Below are 25,195 nucleotides of genomic sequence, written 5' to 3' on the forward strand. Positions count from 1 at the left end.
ATACGCTGCCGTATTGAATGGCAACAATTATCTTGTTCACCAGATAAGCAAATGACACGTTCTAACCACCGACGTACGCCTGTCATGGCAATTACTTCTCGTGCCAGAGAGTAGAGTGGATCAGGGTGGCCAACCCAAAAGCGCTCTCCGAAGAGTACGAAAGCGAAGCTTTGCGTGAATGAAGCGCAATTAAAATACCTTGTCGGTTCCGAGAAGGGGGCCCCACGTGCGATTTCCTGGGATTCCGCCCAAAACGCCAGCGGAATCCGGTGTGGGTTACGCACAAACACGTGTACCATGTAAGTGAGTTCGCGTGTGTTCTGGGACAGCGGAGACGATCCACATGACCGTCATTCCATCGGCTGGCGGCCCCCGGGGCTCCGGCGATGGTTATTGACACCGGACTGCCGGACTGGGCCTGGATCATGAACTAACCGATGCTCGGTTGCGCACATATGACGGCAATACTGTTATTTTAATTAGTGTTCTTGCTTGCGCGCCGCCATTGTGAAGATGGCCGCCGAAACGGGCTCGTATGTCACCGAATGCCGGACGGGCTACGAAACGCACCGGAGACGTTTCGGCGCGCAGGTGTGGGATTTAACGGCGGTGCGGTGCGCATTTCCACTCGTATGAACTTTTTATGAATGAAAAATTTATTCACAGTTCTGGTTTAGTCGAGCGGAGGCTGTTATTTGCCAAATTATGGAGTGTGGAGGCCTCATTAAAAAATGCCACAACTATGACACGTTTTCTAAATTAGCTCGACATTCGAGCGGAAAAATATTTTCCACCCAAGTGAAACTAGTACTACCGCTAGGAAATTTGATAAAGCCAACTGACACACATAAAGTACCCATACAATTAATTTGTATCAGTGGGACAACACCAAACAACCACTGGATCGTCAAGTGCGGTTATTAATTTAATGGTACTTTTTAGAACCATCGCAAACGCTAATTATTACCTCGAAGGTACTACTCGTCGTAAACTGGACAATTTACGGTTGCAACTTGTTGAAATTAATGAAAATTACGCGAGGTGTGCAATGAGATGCAATCGTGGAAATAATTGATTATATTCATTACCCATACTGTGTCAATAACGGAAACTGGACATGCTTTATTAACCACAATTACTACAGACATGGGATTATGCGAAATCATTGAAATTAGCTCTGTTTACACGACCGCAATTACCTCCGACACATCTTAATCGCCATTTGGATTACACGTCGCGTGTCTCATTCATAACACTTCTGGTTCTGGTACTAATCGACAAATTGCGCGAAGTACCCACTCGTTTTTTCACCACACCGAAAAGAAATGGGCGTTTTTCTCGGTTCTTCTTCGAAACGGTACCATTTTAGAATCGACCGTTTGTGAAAGAGTACCGCTTCAGTTTGGCCGGTTTTGAATGGTACCATTTTAGAATTGGCGTTTAAAACGGGACTGTTTTAGAATCGGACGTTTGATACGTAAAGCAAATCAAACGACCAAAGTGGTTCCAAGAAATCTTATCTCTTCCTATTTTCGTAATTAGTTCCTTAATATGAAGCCAAATGAAATCATTCAGCTGGACTGTCAGATACAAGGGAATTAATAATGAAGCGAGAGGATCAAAAGGGGAATAACCTTTCGAGAATGGGCAAAAGATGAAAATGAGATGTTGGGTACTACCTGGTGGAAAATGTTCTGGTGGAGGCAACGAAAAGAAGATGTGAGAAGGATTGGGTCGGTACGATATCTTTGTTTGTTTGGAGGAGGTGGTACCGAGTTTTTGGGAGAAATTTGGTAGGAACGTGAGGAATGTGCGTCGAGTGGTTCCATATTAAAATGTTAATTTAAACATGCGTGAGCTTGAAAAAATGGTGTTTGAAATAAAATGACAGATCGTACCGATTTATTAATCAGTCTCTGTGGAAACATCGGTACTGATAGCGTGCGGCAAACGTAGAAAAAACTGCTCGAGTATGCATCATCATCAATAACAATAATTGGATTTGTTTGATGTAAATATTAAAATATGAACTGGGCGACCAGGTGGGTACGTAAAGTGGTACCCGACTGGTCGCTAAATTATGTTAATGCGATTCAAATTTAAACAAAATAAATAAATAAATGTAACAAATTAACAAATTGAAACTTCAAACACGCCACCAATTAAACCAGCCGGAGTGGGGTGGCAAGTACTACCTTTATTGCCGGATCGAAAACAGGCGAGGTTTTTTGCCCAAAACGAACGACTCTATTTACGATTAACGAGCAATAAAAGATTTTTTTGTGGAAATATTTGTAGAATCTGTGTTAATAGTTCAAGTATTCAGACTTCGAAAAATCCTTCACTCTCCATTCCAGAATCTAAAAACAATGACAAATTTCTCGACAGGTCTAGTTGGCTAACGGCACAAGGTGACGGTCGGCTGGGTCCGACACTTTTTTCCGTTTCAAATTAAATATTGATTTAGGAGAAAAAACTACTTCCGGAGGGAAAACGCGGTCGTTCCTCGAAGAGGTACTGCTCAGGTTTTGGCAAAATATTTACTCGGCTTGGTGACAAAACTAAGTTTCTTCAACGGTATTTTGCTCGCAGTACTTTTTTGGTACGACCAAAGAAATTTACGCAAATCAAAAATTTGAAAAATATTCAACGAAAAGTACCGAATTAATTTGTATCTAGAGTGTCAAAAAAGGTTTGTGGACCAAAGACCGCTTTGAGGGATTCTCTCATATTTGGAATTCCACATTGACTATTCATGTTTTTGCAACTGCAACACTCTATATATACATTTTGCCAAAAGATCTCTAATTAGTCCAAAAATTAAATTACCCTCAGAGGAATTTTAGCTTTTAAACAATTAGACATTTTTAATGCTGTTAATTATCTAATGGATGAGAAATTACAGATATTTTACTATGCTTCGCTAATTAATTATAACACCAAAGTAATTATTTTTATATTACGAAATGCTAATTAGCAACTAAATTTTATATAATTTTCAAAAATATTCATGCATTAATTTCACCTATTTGATTTTATCTGTAAATTAGAAGATTCGTGTTTGCTGCTTATTACCACAAATTAGTAGGTTGCTTTAGTATTTTTAAATTTCTTAGTTTGTTGCTAATTCTTGAAATCTGTCGAGGTACCATTTAGAGAAAATCGTTTTGTACCTAATTGTACATTCCCCTTTGCATCACAACCATCGTTTGATCTAGATTTCAAATTACATAGCATGCTTTAATTTTTTGCAGTAATTACTAATTTAACTTACTAATTGGAACAACTGACAGTCTATAATTACTGAGACTGTCAGTACTTCATAGATCAATGGTGATGTGTTCGAGTTTCCTGTATTCAACTACGCAAATGTTTGAGTAAACCTCAACACTTGTCAGATTAACATTGTCAGTACCACCAAGTACCAGTTGATTAAATCTCCAACATTCACGTAAGTTTTTGAGTTTTTGAGCAATGAAACCAATCAAAATCCAACACCTGTCATAGTATCTAGAGAGTACCATGAACATGCAGCAACTGATACATTTTGCAACGTATTGTTTGGGGTACTACAATAGAATACTACAATAAAAGCGAAATATTTTATGTTGTTATGATATTTACTGAGGACTAGTCAGCTTGCCACTGCAGTACCACCTCATAAATAAATCTATACATTTCAGTACCACAGTACTTTAGTATTGTAATTGTTGTAAACGCACCAGAAGGTTTAAACTGACAGTCTAGTAGGTACTATTCGGTTTCCATCACCTGTGATGGTGGTACCCCGGTGTAGTACCCCAAAGATTTGAACCAACAAAAGATTAATTTTGTGAATTGAACATGTTCGACTAAAAACAGTAGAGTTTGTAAGATTTTGATATTTCCGGAACAGGGTACTTCGCTTTTCGGCGAACGTACTTGGCCTGGTTCGGCCGTAGTAGCCGCGTTTTCGTGCGGTTATCTTTATGGGCCGAAAGTCGTCGTGTGCAAGCGACGAATTCTTCTCACAGACCTGTTCTTCTGGATCTAGTTCACGTACAGCGATGACGCGCGCACCGAAACTTCTCAGGAATTTCCTGAGCTTCGAAACTTCCGACGGCACGGTTTTCAGTTTCAGCGGCCATTTAAATGACGGCTCAATCAGCGCTTTTACACAGTCACGGTGGCTTTGTTGTGGTCGGATGGGCAAATGGTGGAACAACGTTTCTCGTAAAATTATCTTCGTAATGAGCTCCGCTTTTTTCCTGTGCAATTTCCAAAATTCCAAAGGTGGCGGATGTGCGAGATCGGATCCTGGTTTGCTTAAAAAATTACACCCGGATCCTGGACAATTGATACACTCTAGCCTCATTGTTAATCTTATTGGCAAACAATACGTCGGTGAGAAAATTGCAATGTTACACTTACTAAAATATTTAAATTTTTATTAGCGAATCAACAGACACCATCTGAGTCAACATTCGTTTAAATAGAACCATTTTAACACTGTTTGTCGCCGTAAATGTTGTTAAAATTTCATTTTTGACAGCTCGACGAGGACTAGATCTTACTTGTTCTTCTGCTTAGGTCAATACACAGTGGGCAAAGTTACAAGCTCGTGTCAACTGTGAAGTCTTAGATAAACATTTAAGAAACGAAGAAAAATGCCATTCGGCTTAACCAATCACCAGCCGCATTTCAGTAGTCTACAAGACCAGAAGGATATTGTGTTGTATCATGAAAAAAGAGACATTCAGATCTTTAGGAGAAGTTCTAAAACAAAGAAATCAAAATATTAAGGAAACCAAGAGAATGTAGTACCTACTAGGTGGTACTTCAGTGTAGATGAGTTTTGTGTGTTCTAGAAAAATCACAGAGGAGTAAACGTTCTATTTCTAAGGTGTAAGTGTTTCTAAAGAATGCGAGAATAGAATAGGTACTGTCGGTACTAATAACAAAATGACAGTATAGTTATGCAAAGTCGCACGATGCAGAAGCGGAAACAAAATTGATTGCATGTCGGTACTGATGACCACTAACCACATCTCTCTTCCATTTATGAGCATCATCGGTACTAACCGAAGATGTAACGTGATCCACGCGTGCCAGTACCGATTCGATCACGTGACGACTCTCTTCCGGTGCGATTACGTGCGTGACAGTCGAAAGTCGCCCATCATGGAGCGACAATTAAAATTCGGCCGTTCCGGAAATTCTGGAAACTCGTTCGTTATGTCGAAGTTGTTTAACTTGCCGTTACATGCACACAGTTATTCGCCATTACAGGCAGCGACTGCAACGCTAACCCCGGCCGTTGGTGTTAATGTGCAGCGTGTACGAGGAACGCAACGTGCGGAAACGGTCACGTACGAGCAGTACCGGCAAACGGCCCAAAAGAGGATGGGAGTTTGCACAAGCTTTTGCAAGATTGGGGCGTCAAGAGGGTGTACAGATCTCAAAGAAATCTAGATCTAGAAGTACCTAGTACTAACTGGCACTGGCAGAGCTGTTTGGTACTTCAAAAGAGTTTGTAACATTTGGTCGCAGTAAAAGTATGCGAAACGGGCTGTAAATGTAAAAGCAACAAAAAAAGTTTTAGAAGCAGAAGGTAGTACTAATGCTTTATGGCTAATAGAAAAGACAATAATTTAGCAGCAAAGAGGAATACAATTAGAGAAGATCTAAAGAAAGATCTGTTATAAAGAAATCTACGACCAAGTGGTACTGTTTAGAATCTTATACGGTCAAATAGAATTTTCGTTGCGATTCAGTACTACCAACCACACAATTACAAAATTCGCTCAGTTTACGGAAAGTAGGTACTGCTGAAATTTCAATCGTCGCAAAATTAACCAACTGTTTCCGGCCCAAACATTTTTCGTCTTCCAAAGTACTACTTTAAATTTTGAATTGATGACTCTCATTGCAACATTCAATTCTTTCCAGCTGATTGTTATTCATGGCACTACTTTGCCATGGTACTACAAGATTTAACAAAACGACAGTTGTTTCATAAAATGTACATATTTTTATCGCGGTGTAGTACTACTCACAAAAATTAACTGTAGATACACTTTCCAATGAATTTTTAAATTTTAACAATTAACCAAAAAGTACCGTAAAATTCTCGACCAGACGATTCAATGATTTTGAGTACCATAAATGGTTAACAAATATTGGGTACTGTTGGAGTTTCGAGTCTTAATAGTAATGTAGGCAGTACCGGAACACCCACTGTGGTACCTTTATAGTTTGTGCAAAACACATTTAATAGGTAAACTTGAAAGTTTCTTGTTGGTACTCTGATATGGTACTACAACAATTTGAACTAATTATAAAGATTTTGTAACAAAATTGTCTTGGTACTATCGGTGATTCAAATTTTAGATTATTTTGGGAAAAGTTTAATTTCTGCTGTACCTAATGGTATGTAGTACTCTGACAGTAATATCAGTACTATGACCTGTCGCTTCACTTTTGAACGATTTGTCTGAGGTGGAGATTGTCCGAGACCATTTGGTATTGTGTACCGTGATGTGGTACTACATTTAAAATTTTGTCCCAAAGTAGTACCGCCCGAATAAGGATGTGAATAATCGCGCTTTTGAATGAAGCACGTGACAAATTCGCGTTCGGGGAAGTTCTGTGTCCAGCTGGTGGAATCCGGCCAGCCCCAGGAGGCTCTTAACGGATTTGAATGAGCCAGAATGGATAATTCTCAACCGGCGACGATAAAAACTTGCGCTAGTCTAAACGAGCTCTTACGTCGCTCGTTGTTCGAATTGAGGTTAAGTTTTTTGGGTGCGCTCGCCTTTCCAAAACGCTTTTTAGCGCGGTCGTGCCGCCGCGACGCCGCCCGGAGCGCGCTCGTTTACCTTTCGGCGATGTCATCAGCCTCGGAGCACTGAAACAGGAGTCACCGAACGTCGCCACCACATCACTGTGTCATAAAACAACATCCATCGGTCACCACGCGTATCATGGTCGGCGCGCGTGTCTTGCAGGACGTGTCAGGAGAGTACTGTGGAGAGGACTCGGCCGGTACGACAGCAGGTCGGTCAAAGACTGACTCTGCCGGAGAGGCGGCCGCCGCGTCGACCGGTAAGGTGACCGTTCTACCAATCCCATCTCGTTACGGCAGGTGAATCGCGGGGCTCGGCGGACACCAGACACCAAAGGGCAACGACTCCGACGGCGGCTGACCGCTAGGCAGACACGTCGCGACGGCCACGACGTCCACGGACATCTTCCCTTACTCCCGAATCTTCAAAAACATCCACAAAGGATTTCGCACCAACTGGTACTACAATTCGGTTAACCCTTTGGGTCCAGGTACCACTTCCATCAAAGACATTCGAGACTAGTTGCAGATGCAAAAAATACATCACCAATCTTTGTCCAAAAATGTTGAACTCCCCCAAGAGGAGTTGTTTTCTTATTTTTCGTATTATCAATTTGATAACTATCAAAATCAAAACAAGATCTTCAAAACCTTGTATCTTACCGAGGGTGTAAAAAGAAATCACCTTGAAGAGGAGTTTTTACATTTTGATGACGCACAAGCTTCAAAATCTTTGATCCACTAGTAGCAAAAACAGACATTAGCCAAAAGAATCTGTTGCAGGCGTTGCAACAAGATACGAATGGTTGCTTCATCTGTATTAGTCCAGATGAAACTGGACTAACCGTTTGGAGGAAGAGAATTGGTCTGTTTTCATTTCATTGTGGAATGTAGTACGTTTTATCAATGGTTCCAAGAAGTCAATGGACCATAGATGATATCAAGAATCATCTGGTTGATAAGAGAAGAGAGAGTCCTCTCACAATAAGAATTGCAGAAACTCTGGAACCAACCATAGCAGAGAGATGTTCACAATTAGGACATTAAAGAAGATGTTGCGTGCGGTACTGATATTATCAAAATCTGCGAATACATAAAAAATAAATCATCTTTTGATTTATGGCTCGTTTTATTTTCTCTGTGGTTTTGCTGGCGTATATTATGGAATGTGACGTCCAAATCAAGGTGAATTTTTACTTAAGATTTCTCAGAAGGTTCGTGGAACTCTGTGCTTGAGCTGTATCAATTACTGAAGCGTTGTGAAAGAAAAATAAATAGTTGCAGCAAATTTAAACAAATGTAAAAAGCGACTTATCTAGCGTGGCAAGTTAAGGAATTAAAGTAAATAAAATAAAAATTAAGAATTGATTAAAAATTATCTTCTGGTGTTTAGGATTGCAACGTAAGAACCACAAAAGGTGGGATGATATGATTGCTTGCGGTTTAAATCGACGAATTAGAAACCATCGAGGCGAGCTCACTACACCGCAGACACTTAGCACAGATTTATTGTTGCTACGTAGTTCCTTGACGCCATATTGTGATGAGAACAATCAGGAGCTTCCCCTTTTCAGAACACTTAGCAGATTCTAGAATTTTTGTCTGTTTGTTTGAATCCACTTAATTTAAAAACTAAGCGATCGATTTTCTTCAAATAAAGTGCAGAGCAGGGCCAGAATCTTCCTCTTTCTAGCACACTTTGTCTGGAGAAAATCGATCGGTTGGTTTTTGAGTTAAGCGGACTCAAACAGACATACAAAAAATTTAAAAACTGCTGCAGTGTCTTCTGTCTGGCGTAAATAAATTGACATGACATGACATGACATGATCGCATGTGGTTTAAATCGACGAAATAGAAACCATCGAGGCAAGCTCACTACACCACAGACACTTAGCACAGATTTATCGTTGCTACGTAGTTCCTTGACGCCATATTGTGATGAAACAAAGTGCAGAGAACAATCAGGAGCTTCTTCTTTTCAGAACACTTGGCAGTTTCTAGAATTTTTGTCTGTTTGTTTGAATCCACTTAATTTAAAAACTAATCGATCGATTTTCTTCAAATAAAGTGCAGAGCACGGCCAGAATCTTCCTCTTTCTAGCACACTTTGTCTGGAGAAAATCGATCGGTTAGTTTTTGAGTTAAGTGGATTCAAACAGACATACAAAAATGTTAAAAACAGCTGTAGTGTCTTCTGTCTGGCGTAAATAAATTGGGAAGTTTGTTTAATTGTCGAAATAACACACAGATACTCCAGTTTTATTTATACGTTAGCTAAGACATGTTTCTTTTAGCGTGAGGTGAGCGATGTTCCAAAAATAATTAATCACATTTGATTTGTTTGTCTGAGCTTGCAACTACTTATCTGAAACGAAAGTGTGGTTTTTGTGTGCGGCGCTTGTGAAAGAAAATGATTATGATTGAACAACTTTACGAAGAATTTATCTTTTTTGTCGGTGGTTATATCGAGAATCACCAGGTAATCCTCCTTTAGGAGCAATTTCGTCGTTTGCCAAATCGCTCAACCATGTGATTTTGGGGAATTCCGCCATCACATTAAAAATTCCCAAGAAGCACTACAAGAATTTTTGTGATTTTTTTTTAGTTTTGTTTAGTTCCATTCCGAGTCCTCCAGTTCAGCCGCCCCTTTCGACACGTCGCCGCCTCCGTCATGTGCGCGTCTCCACGTATCGTCCGCTCTACGACTTCTCGATACTTGTTGGTATGATACGTGAACATGGCAAGACACTTTCCTAACACTTCCCCTTTTCAAGATCGCCAGTAAAAAGTTGCCGGCTGTTGTTTTCCGAGAACGTTCGCTGTTGACTCCTTTTAGGGCCTGATGCGAACCTGCCTCTCGCGCATATTTCCGTACTCCACTGGAAGACATGCGCTTCTCTATTGTCCACGTTCGGTAATTATAGATCTGCTCTGCATCCTCGTCTGTCGTTAAAACATCACCCAAACGTGATGGGTACGACATGGGCCCGCTCTGCCAACCAATTGCAGTTCATTTCAGATAAAACTGGTCAAAAAAGTACTGCTTTGGGACAGTACCGACGAGGTTCCAAATTGTACCATGGTTTTGGGAGGGCGATTGTTAAAAAACACTCGATCACTGGCGACGCAACAAATCTTCTTTATGCTTTTTCACATTACAAGAAGTTTTTTGTAGCAGTACCATTCCGAATGTTCGTTACCTGTTATTATTGAAGTACCTATAAGTAATGTCCTTATTTAATCCTCTCGTGATATTTTCAGTTATTGTTAAATTAAAACACTGATTAGTAAACTGTCATAAACATAAAGTACTGTTTGGAAGTAGGTACTCTAAGTGAATTACATTTTTTGTACAAAGTTATGGCAGAAACGAGATATTTTAACGTTTCAACTTTTTAGTCGACTGTATCTGGAATTTGTTCGTGATGGTTTTGTCACGATTGCGATGGTACCAGACGCAGGTACTATTAGAATTAGAAATAATCGTGGACGGAGGAAAATATTAAATAACAAAAGAAATCAGGCGGAGAAAAATCAAATGAACTATTTAGGATTAGCAGTACCAGAGAGTACCTAAAAATTTGGAATTTTGTGATGAGTTTCTTGAGCAATCCTTCATTAGGTTTGAGAGATCACCATTGTGATGAAGGAATCATTGCTTTCCCACACAGTAAAATATGTTTTTCAAGAATCACAATGAAGTACCTAGATGAGTTTTGTTGCTAAGGACTTAGAAATAATCGTGGACGGAGGAAAATATTAAATAACAAAAGAAATCAGGTGGAGAAAAATCAAATGGACTATTTAGGATTAGCAGTACCAGAGAGTACCTAAACGTAATTTGTGATTTTGTGATGAATTTCCCGAGCAATCCTTTATTAGGTTTGAGCAAAAATTTGGCTGAAAACCACCAAGTCATTGTCTAGTGAAGATGAGGAATAGTTGAAGCAAATCTTGAAATTGTTCTCAGAACTAGTATTTGTAGATGATTTCACAGTGATTAGGTACCATTTATTTTTGACAAAAATAGTTTAGGAAAGATTTATTTATTAGACAAATCTTGCCAAGAAACTCCGGAAGTCAACAGACAGATCACAATTATGATGAAGAAACAATTGCTTTCCCACCCAGTAAAATATGTTTTTTAGAATCACAATGAAGTACCTAGATGAGTCTAGAAATAAAGATGTTGCAGCTGGATCATTTCTTCACTATCAGGGATTTCTGCTTCTCGTGTTTCTCTCTTTCTTTCTGCAGGATTCTTTCGGATCCTTCTTCCAATACAGCATAGATCAAGATTGCGCGAAAGATGAAGAAGGAAAACATATTGGAAATAAAATCGAAGGGAAAGGAAAAAAGATACAAACGTGGATTTTAAAGAGAATTTTAGTAAGAAAAGAGTGACAGATCTAGAAAGAAAAATGAGAAAAGAAGACGAAAGTACTACTGCAAGAAAAATTGTCATTTAATTTCTTAGTGTGGTTATCCAAGTTAAAGATAACTTTGTAAAAAAATTCTAACACTGGTTTGGGTACCATGAAGGTGCTCTGGTACTCTTTAGCAAGGAAAAGTCAAAATTTCAACTGATACTAGATATTTTCCTCTGTAGCCAGCGTTGTTCTTCGTAAAGAATACCATTTGAAGGTTTTCGACTGGCTTGAAATTAAGCCAAAGTGACATCTTCATTTCTTGAATTAAATCACATTCTTCTCCCTAACCTTCTTAGTAATTAATCCAATTATAACGCTTTAGCCTCGTCTTGAAGAACGATTTCTTCAGCATCACTAGCAGAATACATTCTTCAAAATCTCTTAAAAACGAAACAGAGTTGTTTATAAAACGCAACCTTGGTAACGGCAAATGTTTTTTTTTCAATAAAAAGAAAGTCTCAGCAAAAGAATCTCAGTAGTAAAGTGTCACATTGTTTCTCACTCCTTCCACTCCTTTATCCTGCATTACCAGTCTAACATCCTTCCTATCTTTCACTGTAGATATTTTTCTTCCTTATCTCGTCTTCCACGCGCTAACTCTTCATTTCTTCTTCCGTTTCCATCTCGTGCAGCCACCGATATTGTCTTGCCTACCACATCCCGTACATATTTTTTTCTAGGTCAATTACAAGTCAGCTTCGACCACGTCGAAACCATATTAACTCCGTTCCTAATTGAAGAAGTCCATTTTAAAATTCGGTCTAGTTCTTCACTGTTAATTGATTAGTTATTCCGCAGTTTGGCACTTTTCGAGCGTAACCCGGACACGTTGAGAAACGGTCCGTCTCGTACGTGCGTCGACTTTTCGCGCAATTTCCAACACTCGTTGCCTTCGTACGCTCCCGACCTGAACCCATCGACTCCAACCGCGACAAAGAGGAAAAATGGGCCAGCCTCGAAACGATTTTTATGCCGGTTTCGTTCCAAATTCGACCAGTCCGCCGTGTATTTTAATCTGATTCGATCTCGTCTCGAGGCAAGACTAGACAATCTCGACCGTTGTTCTAGTTGATTGCGAAATTAAAAACGCTATCAAAACCGAGTGGGAAATGATTTATGTCGGTGTTTTGCATAAGAATGCGACGCGATTCGACGAATATCAGCAAACCCTGTATATAATTTTTTTTTGGTGGATATTTTTCGACCAGGCGACGAATTAGCGGCACTTCGTTCCGGCTTGCGATCATTATAACGCCATTACGGCTTTTTTCGGATCATTATTGTTAGAAAAATGGCGATATTCGAGTCATTATGGACGTGGCGGTTCTCACGATTAGCTCCAAAACAAACATGGCTCTGTGATAAAACCGTCTGATAAATTATTCTTTAATAATAATTAAACAGTAGGTTTGCCTTTTAATTATAAATCAATAAAAAGTCGACCACGACTATAAATTAAGTAGATTAGAAGATATGACTGAGTTTTGGCGATCCAACAACGCTCTATTAACATCAACTTCTAATTAAAATCTGCTTGTGGAGAAGAACAACGAAGAACGATCTAGAACAAGTTGCAAATCATAGATTTGGACTGTTTCTACAGGTTCTGGTGTAGCAATTTAGGAAACAATTATTTACTGGGGCAAGGCAAGCACAATTATACGATAAAATTTGATTTTTCTGCAACCGTACGCGAAAGGAGCACTTCGCGTACCTAAAACAGGCCCCGAAATCCAATTTCCAATTCCAATTGTGCTGCCTCGGCCGCAAGCCCCCTCGGCGACAATTTTTCTCTCGGTACTTTAATGAATGATTTCGCGGCCTTGATATACAAATCATTTGCTTTTGTAAATGGTATGTTGTAATATCAAGTGTTCCACAAGACTCTCATTTGGTCCCATTTTATTCTCTGACTTCAAAAATGGACTACAGCCACTTTGTATTATTTGCTGATGGATTCAGGAACATTTCTATGGGACCTTGTGGAAGAAACAAAACTCTTTCTAATTTTCGTAAACTAGATGAAACTGTAGATCAGTTATGACCAGATAACTGACGAACAAGAGTTATGCGGTCTACTAACCAAGGTCCACAAAATGTATAATCCTCTCATTAAATTTGTGATTACGACCGAAAAAACAATTCATCCAAAAATGCCACAACACCAATACAAAAATGTTATTAATTACTGGGTCGCGTTCTAGACATGAAGAATTTGCACAAAGCAAGGCAAAATAATTTGTGGCGTACCCAATTAAGGACCCCCAGATGAGCGCATTTTGTGGCGTCCAGGAAAGATGCATCCGATGCACTTTGAATGGACCGAGCTAATAAAACTCGACTGTGCGTTTTTAACGTCGCCTTATTATTATTTATAATTAATGAAACGGAATTCGTCGGACATGAGCGAGATTTACGGCACACGTGGTGAGAATGCACGAAACTATTCTCATTCCGCCGGTTGAACTCGATTAAAACGAACAGAAGAAATTCATTTTGCACATCACGAAAAGTTGCATGTTCCGATATTGTAAATTGTTGAGGCGGTGGAGCATTCTTTATGCTCGCGTCAAAATATTTCGATAATTAGCAATTAAACTGAACTGCCGTGGGGAAAAGGAATACCAACAGACGAAACGGAAAAGATCCAGAAAGGGAACAAGAAGTGGAGGAAGATAACAAGAAATGAGTGCACACAATGTGTTTGTTATTGTTTTCACCTGACATTCTACTTGCAGTGAGTTTCTACAGTTCAAGTGAACATTTTTGTACGTTCAGGACGAGGTCAAGGGGATAATTGTTATTGTATGTTCGAATTTTATTACAAAAGACCCATAAATTATTTTAACGTTTCACACTGAGTACTTAATAGAAAATTAAAATCGGAAAATAACGTTAAAACCCTATTTATTTTTATTACAATTGAGTGGCTGATGTTGTAACTTGTGTTTGGGGGAAAATTAAGTGAGGTTGGAGTGCTGTCAAACTGTATCAAGTACTTATAAAAACCTTCAAATGAGGTCACGATTGAAGTATTTTGATGCAAAACGGAACTATACCCAACTGAAGCATGTAAAGGTAATTACAGTGACTCTCAAATGTATAAAATTGGTAGTGCGGCGGTCAAATTTAAATCAAAGCTACCAACCATGTAAATCAGAAAGTAGCTAGTGGACGGATTGTAATCAACTCTGCTGTATTTTTTCCTATCATTTATTAAATGCATTGATCAAAACGCTATAAACTGACACAGTTAGGTGCCCCTTTCTTCGAAAAATACTCTCATGTTTGCGTATTTACAAGGATAAGAAAATTTTTGTAACAGTTCCGACCACGCGTCCGAAAATAATCAAGTTGGGTATCATTCGAAAGCTCTTGGCACGAAGTTGTGTCTTTTCGGAGTTCCAGGTCCCCTCGATCCTCGGTTTAGAAGTTATTAATCATTTTCTCACCGACTACTTAACCTCAAAATCGAAAATGTCAATTTGGGATGGAATTGATATTTGTGCGATTTTGAGGTTAAGTACTAATAAATTCTTCACCGAAGACTCGTATTGTATGATTTTGGTAAAAACACGCAATGTGTTCCTCCGGGAGTCCGTCCTTTAATATCATTTTGACGTCTAACAAATTGCTGACGGTCAAGGAGAGTTTTTGACATTTGGAAGACATCCTTGATGGTATCACGAATCCTAAATTGGAACGCCTAAATCAAATCGAATCTACTATGAGCGTGTACAATGTCGAAATAAAAATCTTGTCCTGAAACACGGCGGTTTCTGTGTTGGCCAAGAACTTGTGACTGCGTCCCGTGCGTTGCAATTTTTACAGTTTCGCGTTAAATCGTTTTTGGGAAATACATCGCGGCACGTTGTCACAGTTGACGACTCCAATTTGAAGCAATTTATCTACGGCGCCATTCCTCGTCAGTTTACACCAAAACGAAAGTGTCGACGTTGGTAAATTGTTAAATGACGATACTTACGCCGACCGAATACCTAGACATCTCTTACTGTGAAATGATTAAAGGCAATTTGTGTGTGCAGTTGCGTTGGTCGTTATTTACCAGTGCCGTTTATAGGCCGTCTTCATGCCGACATTGTTCACATTACAAACTCATTTCCCAGTTTACAGCATGACAAACTAGCGTACAGACCATTTATCCCAACGAAAACACCACTGAAAGATGTCCGAAGAAGAAGCGCAGCGAGACCTGTTTGTCCGCCAGATAAAATATTTAAAATAACGATAATGTAAGGACGGAGTAAGTTATTCCGGTGTGTTACTTTGCAATCAGATCAGGAATAGAATACTCGTTTGTGCGATATATTGCAAGGGTTCCGAGTAACTCTCCGACTCTTTAAACTGAAGAATTTTATCGTTGGCAACATCGCCTCTATCACGCTAAAATCTAGCGGAGACCGCTCGCGGAGCATCGATACACTGTTTTGTCGTTGATTACCACGCAAAAAACGTAAATTATGTCTATTGCTCATTCTGCAACTCTCTGACCTCGCCACGACTCGTCGCGTTGCGCCACGCTCGAGACGTCAAAGTCACGTCCGAACTTGATTGTTAAAACACGAAATACAAGACCACCAATTTATTGACCAATCTCTCAAAAATTCAACATAAAAACAATAATTTATTGTAAAATATAAACAAAATAAATAAATTTACAAGTACGTATAAAGTAACGGGATTGTCAGTGTCACTTCCAGGGAGGCTTCCCCTTCATGTCTTTGGTCGCTTTGTAGTACTGCATCTCCCTCATCGCCTACGAAACTCTCGTTACTCACTCCACCGCGCCCCTCGATACTCACCTGTTGCTGCGCCTCCTCCCCTTGCGCCTTCTTGTCCAAGAGCTGCAACATCACGTGACAAAACGCGACCAATCAACATTCAAACGTACCATCTGGATCGTCTCCTGCAGGGACGTCTCCTTGCGCTTCGACCCCCTCTCCCTGGTGGTCAGAGGGGTTTCCCCTATTCTGGCGTGCGCGTCCGAATCGTCCAACTCCGCCTTCCTGTTTCTTTCCTCTTCCGCCACGCTCAGCGACAAGATCTCCTCGAGATTATTGAACGACTTCGACCTGAACGAATTCATCTCGTCCAGGGTGGTCACGTGATCCTGTCGCAGACTCTCCATGAATCTGTGCAGTTGCCTCTCGATGTGGACGTGTCGGTCGTGTTGACGCCGGATCTTCAGGTTGCAGTCGTCGATCTCGTGCCGCAGTTGGGACACCTGCAGCTGGTACAGCCGACATTCCTCCTGGTGTTTCTCCTCCAACAATTTGATCTCGAGGGAGTGCCTGTTTGCAGAAACAGATCAGCGGTTGACCAACAACATCGCCGGAACAGTACTTTTCCGAGATTTGTTGGATGTGAGAGGCCGCGGTTTTCGCTATTGACAGTTCTTTTTTTGACAGTTCGGCTTTCAAGGCCTTCTCTGCTTCGTCCAGCTGGTTCTGGAACTCCTTCAGTTTGCTTTGGACCACGAGTTCCACCTGGCCCTGGTAGAAATTTTTCAAGTCCATCTTGTTGCTTTCCATTTGCTCCCTCGTTTTGGTCAGCTCGTCTTGAAGACCTCTCTAAACCCAAATTAATTTACCGACTCAGTTGGTCACGAAAATCGAATCGTACGTATAATGACAGCAGAGCTGTCAAAATAAACTTGACGGACATCTGTCAGACAAATTTGGTAAAGAATAAATTTTTAATATTGACTTTCGCTCTCAAGGATGCAGTCTTCGACAAAATTGCGAGAAAATTCGGCAGCGAACGTACCCAAAATTCAATAAATGTGATTTAAGTATTGACCAAAAAAACGCAAACGTGTTTCATATGGGCGACAGTTAGGCATATTACATATTATTAAGTGTTAAATCGATCGCCCTTTTACTTCCTAATATGGACATTACTCCAGTTGTGTTACGTATTCGTCGTCATCGGCCCTCGGATGAGTCATGCTGACCGTTGTACTTTTTTACCTTTTTTTGGATTTGATATTATGTAGTGTTTTAACTTTTAAGTTAGTCGGAAATAAGCCTCCGTAAGGTCGGGTTGTTGATTGGGAGTGTTAATTGTAACAAACACAAAATAAAAAGTATTTGGCATTCGGTGTGAGTTTTAATATAATATTGCCCCCCGGGAAGGGTTAATTGTGACAACGCTGTCGCTGTAACACTTAGTAGGTTGGCAGCAATGCGTAAAAACGTCAAGTCTCGCGTGGAAAGTTAGGGGTAAGTTGTGACCACATTAATTATGTTATTATTTGGCAGTTTTCACCCCCTATCTCTAAATAAGAACGACGAAAACAAAAAGAAGCCTTACAACGTAACTTTTCGTACAAAACTTAGCTTTTAGATTTGTTTCACTAATTCCGTTGATTTCAACGTTGCCGCTATTCGACAATCCATGAATTAGGCATAACAGGCGATATTTCATTGAATAATAATTAACTTCTCTAAAAACGGTGTTATGAAGACTAACCAAATCTTGCAAAAACTTTCGGTTATCCAAAAACTGCTTCAAAAAACTAGTAAAATATTTTTTCGCGTTTTTCGTAACAAGTGTAAAATCAGCGACAATCGTAATAACTCGATAACGGTTTCGCGAATGCATTTCTTTGTTTTCAACACATCCGATCCCACCGCTTGTTAACAATTTATTTTTAATTTTGTGGTTATGTTGTTTTGGTGGACGAAAATCGCCATTTGTGAGTGGCGCTGTCGGCGCAACCCTAACCTAACATAATTTTTATCGTATTTTACTCAACTTCAATCGATTCTACCCTACTTTCGCGCCTTCCTTACAACCGTACGGATCAACCTACGACCGACTCTTGTTTCCCAAAACCTACCGCGATACTCTTGTGGGCGCTCACTTCCTCCAACAGTTTACTCTTTTGCTCCGTAACTTTCTTTGTGTTATCTTTTTCCTCCTCCAGCCTGAACTGAAGCTTGTCATTTTCGTTTTTCATCGTTACGAGTTCCGACTGGCAGATCTCGACGGCTCTCTTGCTCTGCGCCACTTCTTTCCTGGCTTCGGCCAGTACCGTTTTACACTGGAAAACCAAACACTCTATCACCGAGTCGAGTCAACACCCAACTGACATTTACGTCATTCAATTCCAGGTCTTTCTGCGCCAGGATCTCCGGATACTGTCTGTTCTTCTCCGCCTCTTCTAGATACTTCTTCTGAAATTCACCCGAATTTATTTCGGCGGTTCTCAGCTCGGCTTCCAACTGTTGACACCGCTTCTCTAGCGTCGCCAACTTGTCCTGACTGCTGTGAGCTATGTTCAGTGCCAGCGACGCCTCTTTCTCGTAGTGTGAAATTTTCTAAAACAAAACGCACACTACTTTCACATCTCCCAACGACCCGACCACCCTACTTGATTGGTTTCGTCCGAATCGTCGCTCAACTTCTTTCTCAACTTGTCGATCTCATCCTCGAGTCTCTCCTTTTGTTTTTCTATGTCTTGCAGCTTGATCCCGGCCTTCTCCCACGAGTCGTGGAAACGCAAGATGGCCTTGTCTTTGGCTTCGTCCACTTGAATGGCGACCGCGATCCGTTCCTGCAGTTCCAATATGCGATTCTGCAACTCCTGGATGGCTTGTTCGCAATGCTAAAAGCACAGAAAAACATTTTGAGACGGTCAAATTCGACACTCTTCACACTTGCTTTGGTTTTAGCCCGGCAACGATCTTTACACATCGATCTGAAATTCTGAAGACAAATTGGGTTCAGTACCGAGTCGCAAACAATCAATTTCGCCTCGATCAATTCATTTTAATTACTACAACCTCGACAATTACACACACCTGTCTCCTGAGTCTCTCTTCTTGCAGCTTCTGCTGGAACTTGCTCGGAAGCTCGCGAACCTCACCCGAATTCCACAGTTTCGACAAGCTCACCAACCCTAGATTATAACTACCCTCCCCGTCAAACTTGCACTTGTCTCCTTTTGCCTTGTATTTGTATTTTTCGAACGCGGTGGTTTGCGTCGACTCGGAATTGCTACTGTCCAAGTCATTTCTGTCGTTACAAGTCTCGTAATTCTGTTTTGACTCTAAATACATATTTTTCCTCATACCAAACCCATAATCCGGAACGCTACCAACGTTGTCCCCAGCCTGCCACAGTTTCTCTTTGATAAACGGCCTCTCGACATCTTTCTCCGTCTTTTTATCTTGCAACTCCACCTCTTTCAACATTTCGTTGACCTGATTGATGTCGAGATTCTTCGAAGCGCTTCCGATCTCATCAAGAACGTCGAAGTCGCTCTCGAGATTCCGCACAGCGTTCAGACGCTTTATAAATTTCACATTTGAAAGAAAACTGTCGATTTCCCCCATCATCGGGTTCACTTCCGATCTCTTCGCCTTTTGTGGCGACTTTTTCAACCGCGCCACGTCCGGACTGTTCGGCAACGAATTCATCGTGAATTTGGACCGCGGCTTTTGCGGAGTACTCTGCGAGCTCGTCGAACACACTTTCGCCGCATCGTCGAACCTTCGTCGCGAAGGCGAATGCATCTCCGAGGAGTCACTAATGAAACTAACACTGATATCTGACGAGCTTTGGATGAAGTTAACTCGGTCTTCCAAATGACTCACTTGAGTGATGAGAGAGTCGACGACGCCGTAATAAGGGTCGAGATTGTTCAAAGCAGAGTTCGATAAGAAAAAATCTGGGGGGATTAAGAGAAGCTCGTCTGTATCATCTGTTTCGCTCATAACTTACAATGGGGGCTTGTGAGGGGTCGAACTTCCAAAACATAACCTACAAAATGGACCACGAAACCTTGCAGGTGGGCACTTTCACGCGATAAACGGCATCACAAGGGTGTAAAATGGGGGTTGTTGTACTTTAAGGGTGTATAAAAACTTCACAAACTACAAACAAACAAGTTTGTTTGGCTTGTTTGTCAACAAACCACGAGTGCGTCCATACGCGGCACAAATCCTACCGTGCAATTTCCATACCACGTCTACAAGAGCCGAACGCATGATTCCAGTAAATTGAATATGGATCGAAATGGTTAAACACGAGTGTTATTGTCAGGAGTGATGGGTTGAAAATGATTCGAAGCGTGTTTTAAATTTTGAATCGGAGGTCGTTATGGATTGTGCCGGTAGTGGTGAAGGCATGACGAGTGACAAGAATGACAGTTGGGCCGTTATCACACCTGTCAATTGCGCAGTGTTTTAATTATGTAAAATTCGGGCCTAACGTAACTTGCCATCGAATAAAACCATGGTTAACAGTTTCAAAGTTCACTAGCCGCCGCTCTGATGTGTTTTTGTTTACATTCCGTTAGTCCGAGTTTCCCAAAATGTCGCACAATGAAAATACCCATCCGAGACTTCCTCACTCGAGCACGGTTCCGAGTTTCCAGCGTCGAACCGCCGACAGTGCTAGACAGTTGCGCGACAACTTCAATCACGTAATTAGGGAGATACAGCCGCTGGTGGAGACCGCCCGGACAGTGAACGCGGGTGTGCAGAACGCCATCTCGATGAGGAACTTTCTGAACACGCCCCAGGAGCAGCAAAACGCCACGAACGCGGATAACAGTTTTGTGATCGATCTGGACGTGAACCAGGCGGTGGAGCCCCCGAACGAGCCCAATCCTGATCCTATCCGGAACAACAACAACGCAGACGATTTTAATAACGTGGAACGGGCGCAGACCGTGGTGGAAGCGCAACAGTTCCTACAAGTCATCCTCAAATACGTGCCGTTCGTGCTGATCTTGTTGGCCAAGGCTGTGTACGACTATCATGATTCAATTTTTATCTTGATCATTCTTTTTACCACTTTTGCTCACACAAACACAGCTGTGAAAAAAGAAACTACCAAGAGAGACAGGCGCAGTCTCGGGACGTTGTCCATCGAGTTGTTATACATTTTTGCATGTTCTATATTCGTACATTATATTTTTGAAGATGAAGTTCACAACTTCAACGTGGTTTTCCACTTGGTTCTAATACGGACGTTCACGGATCCGCTGACTGTGGGAAAGTTGTTGTGGATCGTCGTCATTACAGACTTTGCCCTCAAGTTGGTCACAGTGGCTGTGAAAATTTTACTGACAATGCTTCCAGAAAAAATCGTACCATTTCAGAAAAGAGTAATTCCCCTCCCCAGTCTATTAGTTAATTTTTTTAAATGTCCTTTTGTAGGGTAAAGTCTATTTATTTATTGAGGCGATCTCGCAAATGTACCGCAGCATCGCTACAATACAGCCTTGGCTGCACTACCTCCTCGAGTCCTATCAAGGCCCTGAGAAAATCGTTGCAGTTTTTCTGTCCGCATTTTACATGATATCCAAAGGAACTGATCTGATGTCGAGAATGAAGCTGCTGAAGAGCTCGTTTTTCAAGCTCCTCCAAAATGTGGTTGGTCTCTATTTGCCGCGAACAAAACAAATTGGAAGTTTTCTTTTTTTCAGACTGTCGGCTCCTCACCGAGCAAGGAGCAAATCCTGACTGCCGGGGACCATTGTCCTATTTGCCACGACGAATACGATTCGCCCGTGCTGTTACAATGTCGCCATATATTCTGTGAGAATTGCGTAACCACCTGGTTCGACAGAGAACAGACTTGTCCTCTGTGCCGAGCCAAAATCGTAGATGATCCGTCGTGGAGAGACGGCTCCACTTCATATTTTATACAATTATATTGATCTATTATTAAAATATATTTATAACGTGTTTGAAATTATTTTTTCAAAGTTCCCGCCATTTTCGTCTGAAAGTAATCGCCGTCCCCTCTGGTTGCTTGGCGGTTGATGGCCATGTGCCTGTCGCGACTCACGATTTCTTCGATCACTTCGCCGTCACCTTTGATAAGCCTGAAAAAAAAAATCAGGCCCTGGACAAAAAAAAAACGCGGAGTACGGACCTGTGTCTTCCGGTACTCTCGTCATACACTCTGCGCACAACACTCTGACTCTTCTCCCATTCTGCTTTGGTCATTGGAGCCATTGCCTTGGCCTTCGTCATCAAGTCCAAAGGGATATCGGCACTGCTTTCCTCGACCTTCTGCGGAGTCTCAATTTTCTTCAATTTCTTACTCTTCTTCTGGGCGCGCTTCAGTTTCTTCTGTTTCTTCAATCTCCTCCTTTCTTCTTCTGAATCTGTACTCGAAGAAGACGTCGATGTTGAATCGCTCGAGGAGGAATCAGACGACGACGACGGCGAAGACACATATTTACGCTTCAATCTTTTCTTTTTCAAAATCGATTTGGAACTGCTGTGTTTTCCGTGTTTACTACGACTTTTATCTTCTTCGTCGCCTTCAACAGAAGAATACGAACGTTTTCTGTGCTTCTTGTGAGAACCCATCACAAATGTACAGCTCTTGAGTCACAAAGGGTCCTAAAATTGTGCGACTAGTGTAACTAGCATTTTATTAATTTGTGTCGGCAAATTTTTGATGCACTGTAACATTCACAGAGATTACGGCACAATTAAAAACTATTCTTCACTCATTCCTCTTTATTTATTTCAATTTACTAGAGCAAAACTGTGAACGCTACCCATCTGTCAAAAAGCACACATGTCAATGTCTCAGTTTGACAAGTGAGGTTATGTTGAGCAGCCATGGAAGCGGCAAACAAACCATACGCTAAATTTCAGCCAAACGAAGAGTTCATGGAGTCCCTGATCTCGATGGGCATCTCCGAAAGTCACGCCCAAGAAGTGTGTATTAGTTCGTCCGCACCATCCCGCTTAATTTTTCTTGTAGGCCTTGTTTTGTACCGGCAACGAGTCAGTAGAAGCGGCGATCAGTTACGTTTTTACCAATTTACTTCAAGAGGACAACGACGACGGCAACGTCGTCCAGCGTGGCGCGTTCGCCGAAAATAATTACGAGGACATTCCAAAGCGTTACAAAATGACGTTCGTCGTGAACACGTCGCTGAAAATGGGCGTGGGGAAGATCGCCGCTCAAGTAATTATTCACTGTGGTGGAGAATCGTGGTTATTGTTGGTTTCCAGGTGGCTCACGCTTGTTTGGGGTTGTACAGAGAAATGAGGTTAAGCGGGGAGAGGGAAGATTCCTTAAATGAATGGGACTACTTTGGGTAAGTCTGCATGCTTGAGTGTGACCAGAGCTCACAGCATGGTTCCAGAGAGAAGAAAGTTATATTAAAGGGACTCAATACTGAACATTTAGAGGAGTTGTTTAATAAAGCTAAAGAATTGAATGTTCCATGTTATCTAGTGTCTGATTCTGGGTACACACAGATTCCTCCTGGATCTGTCACAGTTCTTAGCTTGTTTGGAGATGAAGAAGAAGTTAATGCCATCACTGGAACTCTGAGTTTATTATAATGATCATAGTGGTTTTAAATTATTTTTAATTGTAAAGAATAAGACCAGATATGTTACTCTCTAAGCCCCTGGGATATTTTAGCATTTAATAGAGATTATTTTAGTTCTTTAGCACCAGTTAGCCTTATACCAAGACTGTATTTAAGTTTGAAGTAAATCTAGGCAGTGACAATGGTAGTTCAGTGTCCCATTATATGTATACGACCCTCAAATAAAATTCTGTCTCAGAGTTTGCAGTTTTATTCGAGGAAAGAGCAAAGAAAGTGTAAAATTCAATAATAATTGTTGAATATTATAAGGGAAAATTATTTATTTTTTCTTAGGTTGGTACAGTAGTTTCAAATAATTATTGTTTTAAATGGTGTTGTGATGTGCAGGAAGTTTTCCATTTACTATAAAGCAAATAATTCGAGACTGTTACGATTTAATTACGTAGTTGTTAGATAAATATTTATTTTGTGTGAGTCTTATTTTTGGGGTGTCAGTGGGCGTGGGTGTTTTGCTTTTTTGTCGTGGCACTACTCGCCGTCAAATTTCAAACGCGATTAATCAGCCCGAATTTTTAATGAAATCTGGGGTGAAAAGTGAACAAAAGCGTGTTTTTCTGGTCGATTCGCACAAAACATTCGTGTCGCGTGAAAAAACCGTGGAATTAGCCCGGCAGAGGCGCACTTCGTGTCGACGGGGGCCCCCATCCTGCCGAGTGGTGCGCGTCCCTCGCGAACCCTCGCCCCGGCGCTTAATTACGCACAGCCGCACCGAGCCAGCCACACCCACCTCCTCCGAAATAACCGTGCAAATCTGTAAACAAAACCGGCGTAAAAATGGTAAAAAATCGGGGTTCGGTGTTGAAATCCGCGGCAGCGGGTGCGGCGCATGTGCGCTAGGCGTGGACCCGGCCGGCGTTGCGCCTGTTCCTGTCACAGCTGTCAGTTTGTGCCCGTTTATTACCGTGTTCTTGGGTGTGTGCGTCGGAGTGTCAGTGAGTAACGTAGCGTGCCTCGTGGCTGCAAATCCGGTGTCCCGTGTCGCCCTGCCCGCCCCCGGAGTCGAGGAGGACGCGAACCGCCGCCGTCTCCGGCACGTCGAGTCGCGTTGTGCGCCATTTTACGTTTTCAGTGTGTCTTAGGCAACCCGGATGCCCTCGTGCTGAACTGCTTGCCTAGTCGCAGGCGTCGCCGCCCCATGCCGACTGCCGCCGTGAAGGAGGCATGATCTGAGCTGATCCCGAGGACGAGAGATGGCCGACGAGGAAGTTCTCTTCGACGACGTCTACGATCTCTGCGAAGAGATCGGAAGGTAAATAAATACACATAAGTACTCCTTCTCCTACTCCAATTACTCCAATTTCAACGGCACTCGATCACCGAACGAGAACCTTGGAAATACCGAAGACATCGATAAACTTTTTACAACCTTTTTTCTGTATATGCTCCTTTTTAAGTTGTTTTGAAAAGAAGCGCGCCGTCTTTTTAACAGTGTCCCAAAGACTCAAACATAATCAGCGTTATGTTATATTTATGGGGACTAAAAAGAGTAATAAATGTAGAATTTACACTTCTTTCATCTTGAAAATACAAAATCCTCCAATGGG

At 41.4% G+C, this 25,195-nt stretch overlaps 6 protein-coding genes across 18 annotated transcripts in view; 3 read left to right on the plus strand and 3 right to left on the minus strand.

The window, feature by feature from the left end:
- m (miniature) overlaps window positions 1-7,058 on the minus strand; it is a 17,106-nt gene extending 10,048 nt beyond the window's left edge. Inside the window, exon 1 of the mRNA XM_069055768.1 lies at window positions 6,858-7,058. The gene's annotated coding sequence lies outside the window, so the exon portion shown is untranslated. The remainder of the gene's footprint in view (window positions 1-6,857) is intronic.
- Window positions 7,059-15,842: 8,784 nt separating this feature from the next.
- LOC138137281 (paramyosin-like) lies at window positions 15,843-20,223 on the minus strand. Of its 4 annotated transcripts, none has more exons than XM_069056602.1 (9): window positions 20,003-20,223; window positions 19,081-19,949; window positions 18,941-18,985; window positions 18,651-18,884; window positions 18,376-18,597; window positions 18,117-18,320; window positions 16,619-16,845; window positions 16,167-16,566; window positions 15,843-16,119 (listed from the first exon to the last, which is right to left on the minus strand). In XM_069056602.1, exons 2-9 carry the CDS (start codon window positions 19,792-19,794, stop codon window positions 15,931-15,933), a joined length of 2,235 nt encoding a protein of 744 aa, XP_068912703.1. In that variant the 5' UTR covers window positions 19,795-19,949; window positions 20,003-20,223; the 3' UTR covers window positions 15,843-15,930. The 4 variants fall into 4 exon arrangements, with proteins under 4 accessions (XP_068912703.1, XP_068912702.1, XP_068912700.1 ...); XM_069056601.1 differs by having other exon boundaries at window positions 15,843-16,031; window positions 16,078-16,119; window positions 19,081-20,223; XM_069056599.1 differs by having other exon boundaries at window positions 19,081-20,223.
- A 201-nt stretch (window positions 20,224-20,424) lies between these two features.
- On the plus strand, window positions 20,425-21,975 carry LOC138137283 (RING finger and transmembrane domain-containing protein 2-like). 2 transcript variants are annotated; one of them, XM_069056605.1, is made up of 3 exons: window positions 20,425-21,392; window positions 21,445-21,657; window positions 21,714-21,975. In XM_069056605.1, exons 1-3 carry the CDS (start codon window positions 20,595-20,597, stop codon window positions 21,945-21,947), a joined length of 1,245 nt encoding a protein of 414 aa, XP_068912706.1. In that variant the 5' UTR covers window positions 20,425-20,594; the 3' UTR covers window positions 21,948-21,975. The 2 variants fall into 2 exon arrangements, with proteins under 2 accessions (XP_068912706.1, XP_068912704.1); XM_069056603.1 differs by having other exon boundaries at window positions 20,428-21,392; window positions 21,445-21,660.
- Window positions 21,923-22,608, minus strand: LOC138137285 (ADP-ribosylation factor-like protein 6-interacting protein 4). Its single transcript, XM_069056607.1, has 2 exons — window positions 22,166-22,608; window positions 21,923-22,115 (listed from the first exon to the last, which is right to left on the minus strand). The coding sequence occupies exons 1-2, from the start codon at window positions 22,606-22,608 to the stop codon at window positions 21,983-21,985; spliced, it is 576 nt and encodes a 191-aa protein (XP_068912708.1). The 3' UTR covers window positions 21,923-21,982.
- A 216-nt stretch (window positions 22,609-22,824) lies between these two features.
- LOC138137284 (probable peptidyl-tRNA hydrolase 2) lies at window positions 22,825-23,830 on the plus strand. The gene is made up of 4 exons (XM_069056606.1): window positions 22,825-22,965; window positions 23,012-23,218; window positions 23,266-23,351; window positions 23,400-23,830. Exons 1-4 carry the CDS (start codon window positions 22,867-22,869, stop codon window positions 23,599-23,601), a joined length of 594 nt encoding a protein of 197 aa, XP_068912707.1. The 5' UTR covers window positions 22,825-22,866; the 3' UTR covers window positions 23,602-23,830.
- A 136-nt stretch (window positions 23,831-23,966) lies between these two features.
- Window positions 23,967-25,195, plus strand: part of CASK (peripheral plasma membrane protein CASK) — a 165,891-nt gene continuing 164,662 nt past the window's right edge. Inside the window, exon 1 of one of the 9 annotated variants that reach the window (XM_069056590.1) lies at window positions 23,967-24,900. In XM_069056590.1, coding sequence (XP_068912691.1) covers window positions 24,842-24,900 — 59 coding nt within the window. In that variant the 5' untranslated portion in view covers window positions 23,967-24,841. The remainder of the gene's footprint in view (window positions 24,901-25,195) is intronic. The other 8 variants (XM_069056596.1, XM_069056591.1, XM_069056592.1 and 5 more) reach the window with 8 other exon arrangements.

Source organism: Tenebrio molitor, chromosome 8 (genome assembly GCF_963966145.1).
Source record: "Tenebrio molitor chromosome 8, icTenMoli1.1, whole genome shotgun sequence".
In the NCBI taxonomy this organism is placed as follows: domain Eukaryota; kingdom Metazoa; phylum Arthropoda; class Insecta; order Coleoptera; family Tenebrionidae; genus Tenebrio; species Tenebrio molitor.

Coding starts and splice junctions, on each gene's coding strand:
- LOC138137281 (XM_069056599.1), bottom strand. CDS start 19,995: ATGAGCGAAACAGATGATACAGACGAGCTTCTCTTAATCCCCCCAGAT. Junction 18,598..18,650: donor ATTCGGACGAAACCAATCAA/GTAGGGTGGTCG, acceptor GTTTTGTTTTAG/AAAATTTCACACTACGAGAA. Junction 18,321..18,375: donor AAGACCTGGAATTGAATGAC/GTAAATGTCAGT, acceptor TTGGTTTTCCAG/TGTAAAACGGTACTGGCCGA.
- LOC138137283 (XM_069056603.1), top strand. CDS start 20,595: ATGTCGCACAATGAAAATACCCATCCGAGACTTCCTCACTCGAGCACG. Junction 21,393..21,444: donor TCGTACCATTTCAGAAAAGA/GTAATTCCCCTC, acceptor GTCCTTTTGTAG/GGTAAAGTCTATTTATTTAT. Junction 21,661..21,713: donor TCAAGCTCCTCCAAAATGTG/GTTGGTCTCTAT, acceptor TCTTTTTTTCAG/ACTGTCGGCTCCTCACCGAG.
- LOC138137285 (XM_069056607.1), bottom strand. CDS start 22,608: ATGGGTTCTCACAAGAAGCACAGAAAACGTTCGTATTCTTCTGTTGAA. Junction 22,116..22,165: donor GAGAGTACCGGAAGACACAG/GTCCGTACTCCG, acceptor TTTTTTTTTCAG/GCTTATCAAAGGTGACGGCG.
- LOC138137284 (XM_069056606.1), top strand. CDS start 22,867: ATGGAAGCGGCAAACAAACCATACGCTAAATTTCAGCCAAACGAAGAG. Junction 23,219..23,265: donor TGGGGAAGATCGCCGCTCAA/GTAATTATTCAC, acceptor GTTGGTTTCCAG/GTGGCTCACGCTTGTTTGGG. Junction 23,352..23,399: donor AATGAATGGGACTACTTTGG/GTAAGTCTGCAT, acceptor GCATGGTTCCAG/AGAGAAGAAAGTTATATTAA.